Raw genomic sequence first — 20,827 nt, 5'->3', positions numbered from 1 at the left:
TTATTTTGAGACAGGATCTCTCTGTGTAGCCTTGACTGTCCTGGACTCGCTTTGTAGACCAGGCTGGCCTCGAACTCACAGTAATCCGCTTGCCTCTGCCTCCCAAGTGCTGGGATTAAAGGCATGGGTCACCCCCCCAGTCCCCCCCCCATTTAAAAAACTATTTTATTTTATGTGCTTTGGTGTTTTGCCCTAGAGTTGGAGTTACTGACAGTTGTGAACTGCCATGTTGGTGCCAGGAACTGAACCTGGATCCTCCAGGAGAACAGCTAGTACTGTTAACCCCTGAGCTATCTCCCCTCCCCAGAGCCATCTTTCCAGCCTCTCCCTTAATTGTATGTATGTATATATGTATGTGTGTGTATGTATGTATATGTGTATGTATGTATATGTGTGTATGTATGTGTGTATGTATATATGTGTGTATGTATATATGTGTGTATGTGTGTATGTATGTGTGTATGTATGTGTGTGTGTATGTGTGTATGTGTGTGTATGTATGTATATGTGTGTGTATATATGTGTGTATGTATATATGTGTGTATGTATGTATGTGTGTATGTATCTGTGTATGTATGTGTGTGTATGTATGTGTGTGTATGTATGAATGTGGGTATGTATGTGTGTATGTATGTGTGTATGTATGTGTGTTGTATGTGTGTGTCTCTGTGTATTGTTAGTGTGTATGTCTATGTGTGTATGTATGTGTGTGTGTATGTGTGTGTGTATATATGTGTGTATGTACGTATGAATGTATGTATGAATGTGGGTATGTGCACTTGAGAGCAGGTTCCTACACAGTCCACGACTCCAGGCTTCTACAAGAGCCTTACACGTTCTTAACCACTAGATCATCCTTCCAGGCACAGCTCAGGGTATTAAAAGAGGCTTGGAGCTGACACTATTCAGGTGTGCGCTGGCTACATGAGAAGCTGAGGCAGGAAGGTCATTTGAGGTCAGCTGGGTAACATACAGAGACCTGGCTCAAAAGGAAACCAATGGAGGGTATGGGGGGGCTGGAGAGGTGGCCAGTGGTTAAGAGCACTAGGCCCCACAACCAACCATAACTCCGGTCCCAGGGTACCAAACACCCTCTTTTGGCTTCCCCGGGTACCAGGCGTGCAAGTAGTACACAGGCACACTTGTAGGCAAACATCTGCACAGACTGAATTTTAAAATAAGTAATCAGCTTTAACATATAATCAATATAAGATAATTATTACTGAGAATTTATGGGGTTTTGTTTTGGTTTGGTTTGGTTTGGTTTGGTTTGGTTTTTCGAGACAGGGTTTCTTGTGTAGCCTTGGCTGTCTTGGACTCACTTTGTAGACCAAACTGGCCTTGAACTCATGGCAGTCCACCTGCCTCTGCCTCTGAGTGCTGGGATTAAAGGTGTGCGCCACCACGCCCGGCAAGAATTTATGTTCTTTTATTAAGTCTTCACGTTTTACACTTCACAGCACATCTCGGTTTAGACTAACTTCGTTTCAGGGGCTTAGCACTAAGGCCATGGTTTGGACATCACAGGGCTTTCATTCATATTCCCTTTTAGAGCTGGGTGCAGAGACACTCAAGAGGCTGAGACACAGGATTTGAATTTTTGAGGCTAGCCTGGAAATACACAGGAGTTCTAGGCCAGCCTGGCCTACGTGTCAAAATAAAAAACAGCTTAACTGGATGATATGGTGCTTCCTTGCCTTTAATCTCAGCACTCTGGAGGCAGAGACAGATGGATCTCTGTGAATTCCAGGCCAGCCTGGTCTACAAAGTGAGTCCAAGAATAGCCAGGGCTATACAGAGAAACCCTGTCTCAAAAAAATAACAACCAACCAACCAATCCAGCTCACGGTCACTTTTAGCAGAGGGCGGTGGTTTCTAAAACAACAAAGAAGGGAGAGAAAGACAGAGATTAAATGAAAAGCAAAGAGAAAGGAAGACATAGCTTACACAGGACCCCAAAATATACAACAGAGGGATGAAGCTGCTTTAAAGTTCTGTGGGGTCACCGCTCCCCTCTCCCCTTCGCTAACAGCGCCCCTAAAGTCACCCTTGTCTCCAGCATTTTGAGACCTTCTGGACAGTCAGAAGCAGTGTAGAACTGTTGAGGTAGACAACAATACCTTGAGTTTGGGACTTACAACTTTACAAAAATACATGTGCTATGCCACTCCTGTAGGTTCCTGTCACCCCCCCCCCCCCCAGTGAAAACAGGCTCAATTCCTGGTAGTGAGACTTCAGAGAATCACACCTTCGTCCCCACTACCATCCTATAGAACACCTGCTCTGGCCCTGGATCCATGTGACTAGAAGGCCTTGAGATGAGCTTGATAGTACATTCTAACCTCGACATCCAGACGCTACTGTCCTTGTCATTCTCTCATAGTCTCTCTCTCTCTCTCTCTCTCTCTCTCTCTCTCTCTCTCTCTCTCTCTCTCTCTCTCTCTCACACACACACACACACACACACCAGAGTATCAGGTACATTGCTTTTTTTTTTTTTTTTTGAGACACGATTTCTCTGTGTAGCCTTGGCTAACCAGGATTCCCTCTGAAGACCAGGCTGGCCTTGAGCTCACAGGGATCCCCCTGCCCCTGCTTCCCCAGGTGCTGGGATTACAGGTGTGTGTCACCACACCCCACTTGTTTGTGGGTGTAGACTGTGGCTCTGCTGCTTCCTCTGAGCTCTCTCATGCCCTCAAGTGTAAAAGGAAAGAATGCAGAGTAGTGACTCAGATGGCCAGTTACAAACCTCACCCACATTGCAAGTGGGAGGAAGAGTCCAGCAGGACAATCTACCTTTGGGAGCCAGTCTCACTCCCAAGATGGCTCTGGGGCAGGGCTGTGGAAGGTTTTACACCTTTACATTCTGTCATCATAGGCACAGGCCTAGCCATCCTCTAGCAAGGAGATGCATGGTGCACTACCCCTTGCCGGTCCTCTGGGAATAAAAGACAGATAGGAGCCATAGGAGATGGTGTAGGGTACCAGATGGGAAAAAGAAACCAGACAGGGCCATGGTTCTGCGTGTGGCCGTGATCTAGACAGAGCTTCCTGAGTACAATCCATCTACCCAGGCCTGGCTTGGATGTGGACAGGGAAACTATCTTAATATGTTCCCTAGTGGGTAAGAAGTTCCCAGAGGAATAGACCGAGAGCAAAGGCGACACTTCTAGAACCATCTTTGCTATAGTAAGAGCACTTACATTCCTTAATCCTAAACAATTCCCTAATGTTAATAATCCCAATACCGCTTCTAAAGGGAGCCCAGAGAGGGGAATGAATGTACTTACTCAAGGATACACAACCAGGAAATTGTAGGACTAGAGTGTGAAACTGGGTTCTTTTGAGGCAGGAGTACTAGGACCATATGCTCAGGACACACAGCTAGATCTATTCAGCTGTCTCTATGGTGGGAGTTGTGTGTGTGGGAATGACAGTAAAACCTTGGGTTATGAGAGCCCTGGCAGAGAGTGCTTTGTGTTAGCACTACAATGCCTGTTCTGTGTGTTGGACTCAGAATTTCTCCACTCTCCGTGAAGGTGGGAAAGAGGTTTCAGTGGAAGTGCAGTGCGTTCTTTTCCCTAATGGTCACCTCTGGGGTGTCATGGGTGCTGTCAGTTTTCACCAAGGTGACGTAGGAGAGCAGCTAGCCTGGGTGGGAAACCTATCAAATCAAGACAGAGTTTCCTCCCAGCACAAATCAAGTCCAACTGTTTTTCAAGACAGCAACAGTAGCTAAGCTTGAAACATGAACCCTGGAACCCAGCTTCCTGGACATCTGCTCTGTCCTGAAGAGGGGGCTAGTTACATCTGTGCATACAGCAACTGCTTTCCCATTGGGAGGTCTGGGAGTCAGATCACCAGGCAGGGCAGCACTGAGAGCACCCTCCGCTGAGTTGACCGGCTCTTTCCCACTTCCTGTCCCAGTGGCACTCCAGCTCTCACTACCCCTCCAACCCCCAACCCCGGCCTCTACAGGAGCAGGGCAGCAAGGCCTGGCTGAGCCTCACTCTGAACAGCTTCAATGTTTATCGCTACATCCCTTCTGGGGCCTGTGCAAGCTCCCCATGGCTCTGCTGCCACCCTTGTTTATCTGGGTTCTCGCTGAGAATTAAAATCTGGCTCACCAAGAAGTTCTGGCATGTGGGTCTGCAGCTTAATGCTAGTGAATTTGCTTAGCATTCATATATATATATATATATAATTTACTCATATTGCATCTCGATTCTTACTCCCTTGCTTGTATTTTCCCGTTCTCACCCTCTGTCCCACTTCCATCCTATTCCCATCCCCTAGACCTCTAACAGAAGGGGTCCTTCTCCCCCACCATCTGACCACAGCCTATCAGGTCTCATTTGGATAACCAGCATCCCCTTCCTCTGTGTGCCCACATGGTCTCCCTGCCAAGGGGAGGTGATCAAATCGGGAGCGCCAGAGTTCATGTCAGAGGCAGTCCCCGCTGCCCCCCCACTCCCCCCCTTCCCCACAACTGTGGAGAACGAGCTTTCCATTGGCTAGATCTGAACAGGGGGTCTAGGTTCACTGCATGCATTGTCCTTGGTTGGTGCAACAGTTTGTGCAGGCCCCCCTGGGTCCGGATTTGCCTGCCTTGATGGTCTCCTTGTGGGGTCTTTTGGTTAAGATCAAGTGCTTAGCATTCTTGAGTCCCTGGTCTCCATCCATAACACACATGCACGCATGCGCACGCACATATGCACACCCATCCACATGCATGCATACACAAACACCTCTCCTTTAACAATTGAAGTTATACTGTTCCAATATTAAGTTCATCTTTTATGGTTCTCTGGAGGGGTGGGGGATGAGGGAAAATGAACTGCTAACACGTATTCTTTGTGTGCTCTTGGCTTGCAGTGCCTGCATCGACCTACAGCCCGTCTCCAGGAGCCAATTACAGTCCAACTCCCTATACCCCCTCGCCTGCTCCCACCTATACCCCCTCACCTGCTCCCACCTATACCCCCTCACCTGCTCCCACCTATACCCCCTCACCTGCTCCCACCTATACCCCCTCACCTGCACCCACCTACTCCCCTTCCCCCGCACCAGCCTATACCCCTTCACCTGCCCCAAACTATAACCCTACACCATCAGCCGCCTACAGTGGGGGCCCTGCAGAGTCTGCCAGCCGTCCCCCCTGGGTGACCGATGACAGCTTCTCTCAGAAGTTTGCTCCAGGAAAGAGCACCACCTCTGTCAGCAAGCAGACCCTGCCTCGGGGGGCTCCAGCCTACAACCCAACAGGCCCACAGGTGACTCCTCTTGCTAGGGGCACCTTCCAGCGAGCTGAGCGCTTCCCAGCCAGCAGCCGCACTCCCCTCTGTGGGCACTGCAACAATGTCATCAGGTACTGCGGGCTTTGGTCTAGGAGGAGTGGCAGATGGGAGGGCAGGTGTAGGCGAAAGGCCAGAGCCTCAGGTCTCTCTGGTTCACCTGTAGGAGCTTTAGCTTCCATACCTGTGTGACACCTACAACCCTGGGGACTTGGGAGGATTCCGTGATGTAAGTGGGTGGAGCTCCTGAAGCTCCTGGCTTGGTGCCCGGTGCCAGGAGCTCCCCCTTGGGCTAAGGCTGGGTTCTGGGAGTCTCCAGCCTTGTCGTCAGTAGGTTTATGGAGCCCATTGCAAGCTGGATGACAGTGCTGGTCTAACTGACCCAGCTTTCCTTTAGTGTTGTTTCTGGATCTTTCCACAGATGGTTCCATGCCTCTTAGTGCTCTGATAGAGAGACACTTCAGTGCAACTAAAGCAAGTTATTTCACTTAGAAGTCAGGAGTCTCAGGCAGTCCGTGTTGGATTCAGTATGTCTGTGTATACATGTGGCATGTGCAAAAAAACACAGTCTTTAAAAACAAGCAGAGGCCGGGCATGGTGGTGCATGCCTTTGATCCCAGCACTAGGGAGGCAGAAGTAGGCAAAGCTCTGTAAATTCAAAGCTAGGCTGTTCTAGAAGCTTGTTCCAGGCCAGTCAGGGCTAGAAAAAGTGAGAGCCTGTCTCAAAAACAAAAGCAAGATGAGCAGAGAAAAACTAGAAAATAGACAACTGAAAAAAATAGACCATGAAGTTTTCTGGCCTGTGCCTGCTGCCGCTTCCTGGCCCTGTGACCCTGAAGGAGTTCCTCAGCCTGCCCATGTCTTGGTTTAGGTTACTGAATATCAGGCACCATACTAATTCCTGCTTCATAGAATTGTTATGAGGGCCGGGCGGTGGTGGCGCACGCCTTTAATCCCAGCACTCGGGAGGCAGAGGCAGGCAGATCACTGTGAGTTCGAGGCCAGCCTGGTCTACAAAGCAAGTCCAGGACGGCCAAGGCTATACAGAGAAACTTTGTCTCGAAAAACAAAACAAAACAAAAAAAGAACTGTTATGAGGATTAAATGTATAAAGAAATATAAAGTTCTTCTTGAAGAGTGTCTAGCACGGAGTAGTTTAACAATGGTTAGCCACCATAATTACTGCTCTCAGAATAGCCTGTGATACACTGAACTCTGTGGTGTGTTCACTCAGTCCGCTGTGGTAGATACAGGAATTGCTTCCAGGCTCTGGGCATTGGGTGTCAGATTGGTCCTTTATGACAGAATCTCACTGTGCAGTCCTGGCTGGCCTGGAACTTACTATGTAGACCAGATTGGCCTTGAACTCTTAGAGCTTTGCTTGCCAAGTGCTGGTGTGAGCCACCATGCCCCGGTTCTGTTTATTGTAACTGACACGACAATAAACATCTTTCTGCGTGCTTTCTCAGAATTACATGTTATATCATTAGAACAGTCCTCAAAGTGGGCTTTACTAGGTAGACATATAAACATTGTTGGGGTTCTTAAAATATCTAGTTCTAGTTTCTGCGGCTCATTTTAATGTTGCTCTCTGCCATGCCAGGGGCCCTTTTCTGGTAGCCATGGGCCGCTCTTGGCACCCAGAAGAGTTCAACTGTGCTTACTGCAAGACCTCCCTAGCAGATGTATGTTTTGTGGAGGAGCAGAACAATGTTTACTGTGAACGGTGTTACGAGCAGTTTTTTGCCCCGATCTGTGCCAAGTGCAACACCAAAATCATGGGGGTAAGTGGGCAGCATCCATGCCCTTTGACCTTTGTCTTATCTTCAACTCCAACTGACTTCCTCTCTTCCTCTAAGACCTTCGGGTCCCACTAGAAAATCAACAAATTGCTGAGAAAAGACAAAAGTGACTCCATTTTCAACCTAGAATAGAATCAGTTTGGCACTTACTACTGAACCAGGGGACTAATTAGCTTCGGCAAGGAATGATACTCACACATGCCCCTCAGCTTCAAATGCTGCTGAGGCTCAGCAAAGCACATGTCCCCCCATCCCTTATGTCATAGCCTGACCGCACCGCACCCCTGCCTGTGGTCCTGACTCTTCCTGCCCCTTTGACAAAGTGGCCATAATAAACAGGACCTCCCTCTTCCACCCTCCCTGTCTTTCTCGGCACCTGCCTTGTGAGCCCTCCTGCCCTGTTCCCTAGGCTACTTGGGCAGCAGCCAGGCCTGGCACAGAAGCCAAGCCTAGCTCCCTTCCCCTGGGAAATTTTCTGTCCTGAACTCGGAATCTCTCCTCCAGGAAGTGATGCATGCTCTTCGACAGACGTGGCATACTACCTGCTTTGTCTGCGCAGCCTGCAAGAAGCCTTTTGGGAACAGCCTCTTCCACATGGAGGATGGAGAGCCATACTGTGAGAAAGGTAGGTATGTAGGATATGACACACAGAGGATGCAACGTGCCACCACGCTGGAAGAGCCTGTACCCATGTCCCATCTGGGTTGACAGGCAGGCATAAGAAAGGAACAGCTGCCGATGTTCACTCACATCCCACTGTTATGGGGAAACGGGGTCTTTTGTGTTTTGTTTCATGTGTGGTACTGGGAACCAAACCCAGGGTCTCACATAAGCTCCTGGTTTTGTTTTTGATGGCTATCACAAATTAGCGAAAGTACTTCCCTTGCTATTTCGTTTCAGCTTTTGGGGAAAAGGAGTCAGAGTTACAATGTATTTTATACACAGGTCTTTGTTCCCTTCCATGTTTCTTTTCTTTTCTTTTTTTTTTTTTTTTAGATTTATTTATTTTATTTATTGCATATGAGTGCTTTATCTGCAGGAGAGGGTATCAGATTACATTATAGATGGTTGTGAGCCACCATGTGGTTGCTGAGCCATCTCTCCAGCCCCGTCTTTTCTTTTTTAATGTGTAGCCCAGGCTGGCCTGGAAGGGGCCCGGCATGCGCCACCACGACTGGCCCTTTCCATGTTTCTGATATCTGAATCACACTCTAGTTCCCTATTTTCTTGAGAAATCTTTCAAGTTATGGTGACGTGAAAACCTAGGTCCAGTCTGAAGAGGGCTGGCTCTAGACTTCATCCTTGATTCTGTTCCTGGTTCCTACCCTGAGATGGCTTTGTGATCCTGCCTGTGTAAAGCTGCTGAACTCAAGACTATAAACACCTGCCTTACAGGTCGCTGAGAGGGTGGGACCCTGGGACCCTGCTTGAGGTGCTTGTCAGGCATCCTTCAACCTCTCTGCACTTCGAAGTGTAATACATTACTGTAAACTGTGGGGAACTGCAGGAAGTTCAGGAGACACAGGTGTCCAGGCTAGCTGGCCTTTCGTCCCACCCTCTTTCCTTCACAGCCTGCCTCTTTGAGTAAGGATTTTGAGTCAGGGCCCAGTAAGGGGAACACAGACTTGGAGGCTGACAGCAGCAGTAGAGAATCAGGTGAAAACAAGGAGGCTGTTGGGAGGCAGAGGCAGGCAGATCGATGTGAGTTCGAGGTCAGCCTGGTCTACAAAGCGAGTCCAGGACAGTCAAGGCTACACAGAGAGATCCTGTCTCAAAAAACCAAAACCAAAACCAAAACCAAAACCAAAACAACAACAACAAAAACCAAAGGAGGCTGACTATAGAGGGTCACAGAGCTGCAATGGGTTGAGCAGTGGATTTGAGAACGAAAAGAGAAATACGGTTGACATTGAAATCAGACAGGAAAAATCAAGCCCAAACCTTCTCTTTCTAACTGTGAACTTTAAAAGAAGCTTCTCTGGCCTTTTACATGGGTGAGCTCATTCTTCAGCTCCAAAGTAAACTGAATTGTGTTGAACAGTTGCCCACTCTGTGCCTCAGCCTCCATGGCTGCGAGTAGGAAATGGCAGCAGCTCTCCTGTCCCCTTTATGAGCAATAGTCAGTAGCACACCATTGATAGTGCACTTGGCTCTGACCTAGTCAACACTTTTTGTACTGAAGTAAAGACACATAACATAAAATTTACCACCTTGCCTATTTAAGTATGTAGTTCAGAATGTGCAAGCACAAATTATTAGTGATAGTCTTATTTTGTAGGATAAATGAGAAAAATGCCAATGTTTAAAAAATATTAGTCATATCTGTAGTATCAGTTTCTTTTTTCTTTTTTCTTTTTCTTTTTTTTCACTGTTCTGGACAAGATTTGTAGACTAAGACCAAACTGGCCTTGAACTTACAGACATCCTCCTGCCTCTGCCTTGTGCTGGGATTAAAGACACAGCCTGACTTTTTTTTTTTTTTTTTTTTTTTTTTTTTTTTTTGAGACAAGGTTTCTTTGTGTAATCCTGGCTGTCCTGGAACTAGCTCTGTAGACCAGGCCCCTGCTGGGATTTAAGATGTGTGGTTGTGTGCCACCACTGCTGGTCTGTGCTATCAATCTTTAAAACAAAGCCTCCAGATCACACAAAATCAAGTTTAAAATAGAGAAATCAGCCCACAAGTAAGACTTCCAGAAGTAGATTTGAGCTGTTTTCTTTTTTCTTTTCCCCCAAACAGGGTCTTTTCCTATGTAGCCCTGGCTGTCCTGAACTTACTTTTTAGACCAGGCTGATTCAAGCTGCTTTAAGAACAAATCTGTGAAAGAAAGAAAAAAAAAAAAAAAAAAAAAAAAAAACAACAACAACAACAACAACCATTGCTTGGTTTTCTGTCCATCTTTTATCCATAAAACATATGTCGAGTGTGTAGTCTATATCAGTTTCTGTGAGGTCTTTGCCCTCAAAAACCTTAAGTAGGAGCCAGCAAAATGTCTCAGTGGGTGAAAGTCTTGCCATGAAAGCTTGGCTGCCTAACTCTGGCTCCTGGAACCCACATAGAGTACAAGGGAGAGCCAACCTCACACTTGTCCTCTAACCTGAACATGTACTCCACGCAAAAATCACAGGCACCAATAATAGTAGTAATAAGCTTTAAAAAATCTTGGGCTGGAGAGACATCTCAATGCCCATCCAGAGGTCCTCAGTTCAACTCCCAGCACCCACATAACAGCTCACAACTGTCTATGGAATCCAATACTTTCTTTTGGTTTGCAGATATACATGCAAACAAAACATCTATCTACCTATATCTATCTATCTATCATCTATCTATCTATCTGCACACACACACATATAATAAATAAGTATTTTGAAATTTTTATGTTCATTGGTGTTTTACCTGCATGTATATCTGTGTGAGGGTATCAGAAGCCCTGGAACTGGAGTTACAGATAGGAGTGAGCTGCCATGTGGGTGCTGGGAATTGAACCTGGGTCCTCTGGAAGAGCAACTACTGTTCTTATCTGATGAGCCATCTCTTCAGCCTTCATAAGTAAGTTTTTTTTTTTTTTAACATCTGAAGTAAAGCCATTAATGTGGGATGTGCTGGCATGGACATTCAAGAATGATGGATGGACGGATGATGGATGGGTCTTCTTCCCCCCTGTCACCATTTATGGAGTCTTCTAAAATAAGAGCCAACAGTTAATATTTATGTCAAATACTTCATACATTTCTTAATCTGGTCAATAGTGATAATCCCATGAATTTGGTGCTATAATTATCTGTATTATATAGATGGGAAAGTTGCAGCCCTGAGAGGCTGTCCCACATTTAAAAAACACCTTAACAGAACTGGACCTTGAACTAGCTTTTTCTTTCTTCAGACTCTGTGTTTATAGGCTTGATGGAACACTGCCTCACAGTCTGTGGTCTAAGACAGTGAATAGACATACTGTCCACAGGAAATGAACAGACCTCACGAAAAAGCCAGCTGTGGAGAGACAAGTACATTTGGGAAATTGGGGAATACAAGAAGGAATGAAGCTTTCAAGGGGATTTGAACTTTTCTAGAAAAAACCTAGAAAATGTCTACAGTAGTATTGTAGAATTGCTGCCACTCTGAGGAAGGAGCACTGGGCCAGAGGGGCCTCACATGTGGGACTCTGGCTTTTATCTCTTTGGCTCTCAATTTTGTCATCCACAAAACAAGACAACACTTTTAAAAATTAATAATGGTAGGTCCATCTCCCAGAGACATTGTGAAGATCAGATTCATTCGTTCATTTGCTGATTCACTTGCTTGCCAAAAATGTGGTAAGGTCACTGATTTACTGATTCACACCTGTGTTGAGCACGGACCACAGACTGAATACCGTGTTGGAAGATAGAGGAAAAGAAGGCATGGTTCTCGATGCTGAGGCTCTTGTGAGGATGTCGCCTGTCTTAGCCCATCTTGTTCTGGGGTAACCAGGTGTCTGGAGTAGGGTGATCTACAGTGAACTGAAATGTTTGCCTCATGCTTCTGCTGGCTGTGAAGTCCAAGGTCAAGAGGTCACATCTGTTAAAGGCCTTCTTACATCATCCCACATGGAAGGTGGGGGAGGGGCAGCAGGGCAAAAGAGACAAAGAAGATGGGCTACAGGAGGCCAGGCTTGCTTTCTGTAAGAATTCTACCCCTCCTGAACCTATTCCTCAATAATGACATTAATTCATTTAAAAACCCAAATGCCTCCCGTTAGGCTCTGCCTCTTAGCGTTATTGCAGCAAGGAGTGTGCTTCTAACGAGAACTCTGGAGATGCATCCAGTCCCAGCACTGTGTTTGTGAAAGCAGTCACTAGCCATTATGAATAGGAATAGCCAAAAGCATTGTGAATAGTATTTTTTAGTATTATCTCCCTTGTTGAGGGGGGTAGGGGAGGAGAAGGATGTATCCCGTAGTCAGCTCAAATATTGTTTATAGGGGGCTAGAGAGATGGCTCAGTCGTTAAGAGCACTGTCTGCTCTTTCAGAGGTCCTGAGTTCAATTCCCAGCAACCACATGGTGGCTCACAACCATCTATGATGTGATCTGATGCCTTCTTTGGCAGATAAAGCACTGATCTACAATAAATCTTTTTTAAAAATATTGTTTATAGTAGTAAAAATTTGTTGTCAACATGCATGCGCAATGACAGAGGAACGGTCAAGCAAACACAACTCTAAAACTACTAAAAAGTCTTAAAGACGTGGCTGGTTGTTCTCTGCCTGCCTCATATGCTGAATTTTCTTTCAGACTACATCAATCTGTTCAGCACCAAGTGTCATGGATGTGATTTCCCCGTGGAAGCTGGCGACAAGTTTATTGAGGCCCTGGGGCACACTTGGCATGACACCTGCTTCATTTGTGCGGTACGTTTCTAGCCTGGAGTTCTGTCTAAGCAGGGGATAGAAAGGACAAAGTACAGCCTAGCTGGCTAACCCCTTGACACGCAAGGCTGTAACTGTGTGGCACTCTGGTACGGTAATGGTTCCTAAAGTTTGTGAATGCCGTATCTTGATAGGCCACGGGTGAAGAAAGCTGTATTGTTGGTGATAATCTAGAGACCAATAGCAGTGAAGTACCCCGGTACTTGGAGAAGCAGCATGTTGTCTTACCAGCAGTAGGTGAGGGCTGCACACGGTGGCTTAGAGAAGCAAGAGTCTTCCCAAGGTTATATGCTGCCCTGTTTATGAAATGGCATGAGGACTGTCCCATGAGCCTCAGCACTCGGCTTATTGACTAGGCCTATGAAAGGCCGGGATACAGTTTCTCTTGGTGGGACCTTTAGAAAGCAGGATGGAGTATCACTGTCCTAAGTGGTCCTGCTTGTCATGCGCAGCAGCCAGCAGATAAGCCTGAGACTAACTATTAACTGTGTGCAGTTAGCTGCAACAGGAGGGCATCTTCCTAGGGCTTTCAGCTGAGGTTGAGACTGGGAACTGTGCTCACCACTCTCCACACTCGAGCTGGAAGCAGGAAATGCTCATCCCTAATACATCTCTGCAATGTTGAGTCTAACTGGCTTAACCTTATCTAGGAAATGAATTCACTATTAGCATTTTAAGAACTAGAGTTTCTGAAGGTGAAGCTGTGTGTGTGTGTGTGTGTGTGTGTGTGTGTGTGTGTGTGTGTGTGTGTGTGACAGACACATCTGTGCTGTTTAGGGCATGTAGCTCAGTGGGTAGACTGTTTGCCCAACATGCACAAAGCTCTGGATCAACCTCAAAAATCATATAAACCAACCGTGGCAGCACACACATAATCTCCGCACTTGGGAGATGGAGGCAGGAAGATTGGAGGGTGAAGACTGTCCTTAGTTACACAGTGAACCCGAGCCCAGTTTTGAATACAGGAAGCCTTGTCTATAGACAGACAGACAGACAGAAAAGGAATATCTATGCTGTTTAAGTGTGAATAGTCTTTTAGGGACTTAGGATGGAGAACAATCCTAGTTGTCAAGTTCACTGCCACATGTTTTGAGCTCTATACTTAACTTCTTTGCCCTCACTATTTGTGGGGTGTATTATGTTCACTGTGTATTAGTTTTCTGGGTTATTATAATAATAGGCATAGCAGAAATATGTCCTCTCTTAGTTTAGCAGGACAGAAATAAAAAATCAAAGTGCTTTTAGACAGCCACACTCTTTCTATTCCTTGGCTAGTTACAGTGTTCTAGTCTTTGCCTTCACTGTTACAGTGGCTGTCGTGTGTGTGTGTGTGTGTGTGTGTGTGTATGTGTCTCTGTGTGTGTGTGTGTCTGTGTGTGTGTGTGTGTGTCTGTGTGTCTGTGTGTTGGGGGCAGGCCGGTCACCAGCCAAGGCTGGATGACCAGGAACTTCTTTTTGCTTTGCTTTGTCTCTATTTTTTCTTTTCACACGGTCTCACTATGTAGCTCTGGCTGACCTGGAACTTACTATGTAGACTAGGGTGACCTTAAACTCACAGAGATCCCCAAATGCTAGGATTACACGCGTGCACTACCATGTCCAGCTGAGTATGACCCCATTTAACTGACATCTTAATGACATCTGCAAAGGCTTCATTTTCAGATGTGTTCTTTGCTATACCCAATGCACTAGGTAGGCTGGAGGTACGGGAGGTTAGGACTTCGGGACATAAATCTGCTTGTTTAACATGGATTTGCTACATTGTCTAGGCCGGCCTGGGAGCCTTCCTAGGATCCTTCTACTACAGCCTTCCGTGCAGCCCGAACTATATATAGGCATGCACCTCTGTGCCTAGTCTCGGTATATGAAGTTTTTTTTTTTTTGTTTTTTTCTTTTTCTTTTTGTTTTGTTTTTTTCAAGACAGGCTTTCTCTATATAGCCTTGGATTGTCCTGGAACTCACTCTGTAAACCAGGCTGTCCTTGAACTCCGAGATGTGCCTGCTTCTGCCTCCCCAGTGCTGAGATCTAAGTATATGAATTTTAAGGCACATGATTCAAATCTGTGATACTCTTAACGTTCTTTGAAACAAATTCTTTAGTTGCTTTTAAAAGCCCTTTAAATATATCAGGGCTTGTCCAGGAAAGAGACAGTGTGTAAGCGCCTGCCTTTAGGATGGCCTCCTGCACAGCTGGGGCTCAGCCAGGCAGAGTAGAGAGCCTGGACTCTTCTGTCAAGCTTCAGCCTGCTTGACACTGATTACAAGTCTGAATGCCCAATGTCTAGAAGGATCCAAGAGACTTGGAAAAGGTCCAGGAAGAGGCATGGAGGGTGGAGAGAGAGAGAGAGAGGAGAGAGAAGGGGGGAGGGGGAATCATGGTAGAGGTCACGGAGGGACTGTTCCCTTGAGTTTGTTATCCTGGATTCATAAACGTTTTCGACTAAAAGCAGGAACAAGTAAGGTTTGCCGTAGACAGAGTTCCAGATAATTAAGGCCAGTCAAGGGTGGGAGGCCCATAGCACTGCCTGGCTGATTTGCCAAGAGGAACTGAGCAGATCTTGTCCCTTGAAAATGGCACGGAGACTGTTGAGTCTTCCTCTTGAGCCAGCCCTGTGTGGTTCTCACTGCTCTCTGGAGACACTGAAACAGAACACAATTTTAGTGTTTGGGAGGAAATCTTTGTTGCTGTTGTTGTGTTTTGGTTTTTTGTTTTTGTTTTTTTAGAGACAGGGTTTCTCTGTGTAGCCTTGCCTGTCCTGGACTTTGTAGACCAGGCTGACCTCGAACTCACAGAGATCTGCCTGCCTCTGCCTCCTGAGTGCTGGGATTAAAGGCACGCGAGGAAAGCCTGGGAGGAAATCTTTAGGTTGGAAAACTTTGAGCCTATCTCCACCTTGCCTTCCCTTCTTCTCTCCCTCCCTTCCTTCTCAGTGCTAAGGGCTGACCCAGAGCTCTGTATGAGTTGTTAGACAAGTGATCTGCCATTTACTGAAACCCTAAGTCAGATTTTCCTCCTATTTCTCTTCCTCCTTCCTCTTCCTCCTCCTCCTTCTCAAAGGTCTCCTTTCTGTTGATTTCTGAATCACTTCCTTGTTGTTTCTTCCTAATGAAGCCCAAGATAGGTTTAAGTTCCTAAGAGTCCTGAGTTCTGGGAACGCAAGCATGCATCACCAAGCCTGCTTTGAAATCACTGTGGTGTTGTTTGCAAGAAGATCTCACTACATAGCTTTGGCTGAACTTGAAGCCATCCTTCTGCCTCAGCCTCCCAAGTGATGGAATTATAAGTTTGTACCACAATGCTTAGCTTCGAAATAGTTTTTTGTTTGTTTGTTTGTTTCGAGACAGGGTTTCTCTGTGTAGCCTTGGCTGTCCTAGATTCGCTTTGTAGACCAAGCTGGCCTTGAAGTCACAGCGATCCGCCTGCCTCTGCCTCTCGAGTGCTGGGATTAAAGGAATGTGCCACCACACCCAGCTTCCAAATCGTTTTTAATGAACATACATTTTCATATGATTTTTTGTTTGCTTTTGGTTTTTCGAGACAGAGTTTCTCTGTGTAGCCTTAGCTGTCCTGGACTCACTTTGTAGACCAGGCTGGCCTTGTAGAGGCCTCCCTGAGTGCTGGAATCAAAGGTGTGTGCAATCACACTGGGCTCAGATGATGCTTTTTAACCACACACAACAATAGTAATTTAAGACAAAAACAAAAAACAAAAAAACAAAAAACAAAAAAACAAAAAACACCAACCAACCAACCAGCCAAACAAACCAAACAATAAAATTCAGACTAGCTCTTTCATGGCTGTGTTGTTTCTTTACCAGTTAAATCATGGGATACTGCACATTTTTTTTTTTTTTTTTTTTTTTTTTGAGACAGGGTCTCATGTAGCTCAGGCTGGTCTCTTAAACTCAGTATTTAGCCAAGGATCACATGGGGCTTGTAATGGCCCATGGAAGCCAGTAAAGTAAAATAAACTGATAACTACTTACCTCTAATTCTCTAGCCTCTATCTCCCAAGAAAGGGCTGACACTATATGTGTGTACTACCCAACCTCCTGGTTACACTTCACACACACACACACACACACACACACACACATACACACATACACACACACACACACACACACGTATAATTTTTTTTTACCATTTTAAATGATGATGATGATGGGTGTGTGTGTGTGTGTGTGTGTGTGTGTGTGTGTGTGTGTGTGTGTATGCAGCTGTCAGCAGGGGCAAAAGAGCTCCTTGAGCTGGAGTTGTAGGTAGTTATGAACTGCCTGAAGTGGGGTGCTAGGAACCGAACTCTGACTCTCTGCAAGACCAGGGAGGGCTGTTAACTGATGAGCCATCTCTTTATCGCCCACATTTCTTTCCTTTTTAAACTTTATTATTGTGAAGGTATATTTTTAAAAAATGTTTAAAACTTTATTAATATTATGTTAAGTATATGTGTATGAATGATGTGTACGTGTGAGTGTGGGACCTCTAGTGCATGACGTGAGTGTGGAAGTCAGAGGAAAACTTGATGGAGTTTTTGGATTTGGTTTTGTGTATCACAAAATGTGCAAAATTATCTTCCTTCTGAAGAAAATGTCGCTACTATGTCCCTAGTAGTACATAAGTAAGCCCCGTTCCCTTTGGGCACTGCTGACTTTTTTTTTAATTGGGCACTTCTTTTTCTTTCTTTAATTTTTTGGCTACCCTCCTGAAATATTAAGGGTGGCAAGACATGGAGGGTTTTTGTCTTATCTATTTTGCTACATTAATAAGTATGGTATCCCTGAGAGATTGTTTCCCCCTCTTAATTACTTAATGAAGATAATCTTTGATGTTTTCTCAGTTTACAAATAGTGTTTACTTACATGTCAGTCTCTTCTGTGAGGATTGACTTGTTAGCTTGTGTGGATTCTGTGTGTACTTTGTATATGCTGCAACATTGCATGGCTTAGGGACCGACCTACCTGGGGCAAAGAGGAACAAAGACACATACATGCATGACAGACACATACATGTACAGAAAACCTGGGACTGGGTGAGTCATGTGCTCGGGTGGAGGGGGTGCCAGCAACAGCTTAGAAACTGAGTTTACTTTACACATTGAAATTCAGGGGCTCAGGCTATTATATACAACTAAATCAGGAGGCAGGGTTAGTTAATAGCTATAGGGGAGCAGTCTGTAGTCATACAGGAGAAGAAAGCTGTGGTTTACATTTCCTATAGGCAATCAATGTCTTAGTTAAGATTTCTATCACTGTAAGAGACGCCACGACCATGCCAACTCTTTTTGTTTGTTTGTTTGTTTTGTTTTGTTTTTTCGAGACAGGGTTTCTCTGTGTAGCCTTGGCCATCCTGGACTCACTTTGTAGACCAGGCTGGCCTCGAACTCACAGCGATCCGCCTGCCTCTGCCTCCCAAGGGCTAGGATTAAAGGCGTGCGCCACCACGCCCGGCTCATGCCAACTCTTGTAAAGGAAAACATCTGATAGAGGCTGGCTTACAGTTTCTGAAGTTTAGTCCATTACTGTCATAGTGGGAAGCACGGCAGCGTCCAGGAAGACATGGTTCCAGAGAGGCAGCTTAAGAGTTCTGCATCTGGATCAGCAGGCAGCAGGAAGAGAGAAAGACACTGGGCCTGCCTTGAGCATCTGAAACCTCAAAGCCCACCCTCAGTGACACACTCCCTCCAACAAGGCCACACCTACTCCAACAAGGCCACATCTAATAGTGCCACTCCCTAGGGCCCTATCAGGGTTGATTTCATTCAAACCACCACAGTTAACATCTACCCGGAGACCAGGAGGTGCTTTGTCATTTCCTTGAGCCTGATCAGGGGAAGTCTTAGCTGTCCCTATGGGTCTGAGCCATTGGGGTCTGCTACTTGCCTTTCAGCAGTACAGATCCGCTCAGGTCTTCATTTGCTCCCCATAGCATAGCACAAATTAGACACTTTTTAATGACATATATACTCTATGCCCCTAGATTGAGTTAATTTGAGTTTTAGTTTATGCTTTTTAGAAGTCTTCTATCTTTCTTTAGTATTTATTTATATGCTTATAGACAGTCTCCAGTAGCTAAAATGACCTTGAACTTTTGACTCTCCTCCTCCTCCCTCCCCAGTATTAGGATTACAGGCATGCCCATCAAGCCTTGTTTATGTGGCTCTGGGAATCAAAGCGAAGGCTTTCTGCATGATAGCCACAGAACTGGCTATATCCTCAGCCCCCTAGAAGTCTTCATGGTATATGGTTCAGTTATATATTCTGTTCAGTCATGAAGACTCTGTAGCAATGGAGAGAAAAACAGGTGCAACAGTGCATTTTTTCTGAAAGCGTGACTCTGTTTTCTCTCCAAGGTCTGCCATGTGAATCTGGAGGGGCAGCCATTCTACTCCAAGAAAGACAAGCCCCTGTGCAAGAAGCACGCGCATGCCATCAATGTGTAGGGGCCCAAAGTGGCCGGTGCAGGCCATGCCCAGGATGCTCCTGCTACTGACAATAATGAAGGAGTTAAAGAAGCTGATGTTTCTTCGAGGTTGGGGGGTGGGGGGAGAAGGGGACAAGAGGAAATGACTGAGCCCTTTTGAAGTCTAATTTTAGTCTTTTCTTGTACACACAGATTGTGTATTTTCGTAGTTCAGACTAGAAGCAGCCAAGAGAAGATTCTAAACCCATGGCTGGAATTGCGCTTGAGACTTTTGGGAAGGGATCCCAAGAAATCAAAAGTGAAAAACAAAAAGCAATGTTCAAAATTCATGGGCTCCCTAACTGCCTCTGTCACCAGTGTAGGGACAGAGCTCAGGGTAGTTATGGAGAATCCAAAGCATGCAACAGAGGTCTGGAGAGCTCCTTGGCAAACACAGTGATGTGCCAAACAGTATTTGCTGTGGGGTTATTTTTAGAGCCAGCACTGAGAGCTCCTTAGCTAAGACCCATTGGGCTTTCCTCACCAAAAAAGGAAGAGTTGTTCCGTTAGCATCACAGAACTACCTCTGCCATCAGCCTGCAGATGTTGAACAAATGTGAAACATGCAAGGGGAGCCCAGGCGTCTGAAGCAGTGCCCTACCCCCACCAGGCAAATGAAAAGGCTTCAGAGAGATCTTTGTGTCGTGTCACCAACAGCTGAGAAAAGATGAGCTCTCTCGGCATCTCCCGGTCTCTCAATCTGAAACCTCTGAAGTCCGAAATGTCTAATGTCCTGGAAGGCTTTACTCCTTTTTCAATTGTCAGGGGAAAGTGAAACTGGGTTTCTCCAGTTTTGCTTTACAATGTATCAGAAGAGGTTTGGAAAAAACCAACAACTGTGGGTGGCATTTAGCCTTTGTTTTGCTCCAGGAGGGCCCTCTGTATGAGTGTTCTGTGCATGTATTTCACCCTCTGCTCACAACTGCTCACATGCAACATCTCTCACACAGCCTCACCCTCACACAGGCTCAGTGGAAAAAAGAGAGCCAATGTCAAACATTGGATGGTAGAACAGGTTCTCACTCCCAACTGCAAGGGAAAAGGGCTTTCTGCCAACCCCGGGAAGAATGCATGGGCTGCAGGACCTCCCACTTTCAGGCTTGTACTGGCCTCTTGACTTGTTTCTTTGAATGCAGCACACCAAATATATAATCATGCTGACTGTTGCAAGGGGTGGGGTGGGGTGGGAAGGGGCATTTGCCATTTGGCCAATATTCTGGGGGAAGAAAAAAAAGCCGGATGGATTTAGAATATTTATTGAACTAGACCTGGCCTTCAGACTCCTTTACAGTACAGGTGACTCCTTTATAGATACATGGAGTTAAGTAAGCTTGGTAAAGCTATTTAGAAGTAAAGAAAGCAGCTTCCTTTCTGGGTTTGGAGACAATATGGTCGCTTTCCTTTCTAGGAAGTGCTCTTGGGGTGGATGTTCATTGGAAATGGTATCGAAGCAGCCTGTGTGTATGTCCTGTGCTTGTCACTGAAGCACAACATTTAGGCACTCTACCAGCTCATGGCCCCTCTCTCCTTGACCCTGTGTTGGATTTTTCTCTTTGCATGTTTGAAATGCTTCATGCATTCAAACTCTTTTTCTTTTAAGAACTAAGGCTTCCAAGAGACTCCTACTCTATTTTAAAGGTCCTTCCGACCTGGAAGACTCCAAATTCCTTACACATAGCCTAGTAGGAAACTTAGTTTTTCTAAGTTTGGAATCACCAATCCCCTCCAGGCAGCACCAGGCCAGAACTGTGCTCCTACCTAACAGCCCCTCTTTACTTTTTATGCAAAGCAGCGGGTTGAGCAAATTCAGCTGGGACAGCCTGGAGATTTGTCTGGACATGCAGAAAAGTACCTTGTACAG

General features: G+C 45.8%; 1 protein-coding gene across 1 annotated transcript in view; it reads left to right on the top strand.

Annotated features, from left to right (window-relative positions):
* The window catches only part of Ldb3 (LIM domain binding 3), a 61,587-nt gene extending 42,597 nt beyond the window's left edge, over positions 1 to 18,990 (top strand). The window contains 5 exon segments of the mRNA XM_051141993.1: positions 4,876 to 5,368; positions 6,898 to 7,078; positions 7,601 to 7,721; positions 12,370 to 12,485; positions 18,857 to 18,990. Of these exon segments, the coding sequence (XP_050997950.1) occupies positions 4,876 to 5,368; positions 6,898 to 7,078; positions 7,601 to 7,721; positions 12,370 to 12,485; positions 18,857 to 18,946 (1,001 nt within the window). The 3' untranslated portion in view covers positions 18,947 to 18,990.
* Positions 18,991 to 20,827: the final 1,837 nt, after the last annotated feature.

This window comes from Acomys russatus, chromosome 3, assembly GCF_903995435.1.
Source record: "Acomys russatus chromosome 3, mAcoRus1.1, whole genome shotgun sequence".
In the NCBI taxonomy this organism is placed as follows: domain Eukaryota; kingdom Metazoa; phylum Chordata; class Mammalia; order Rodentia; family Muridae; genus Acomys; species Acomys russatus.
This window is presented reverse-complemented; position numbering and strand designations above follow the sequence as displayed.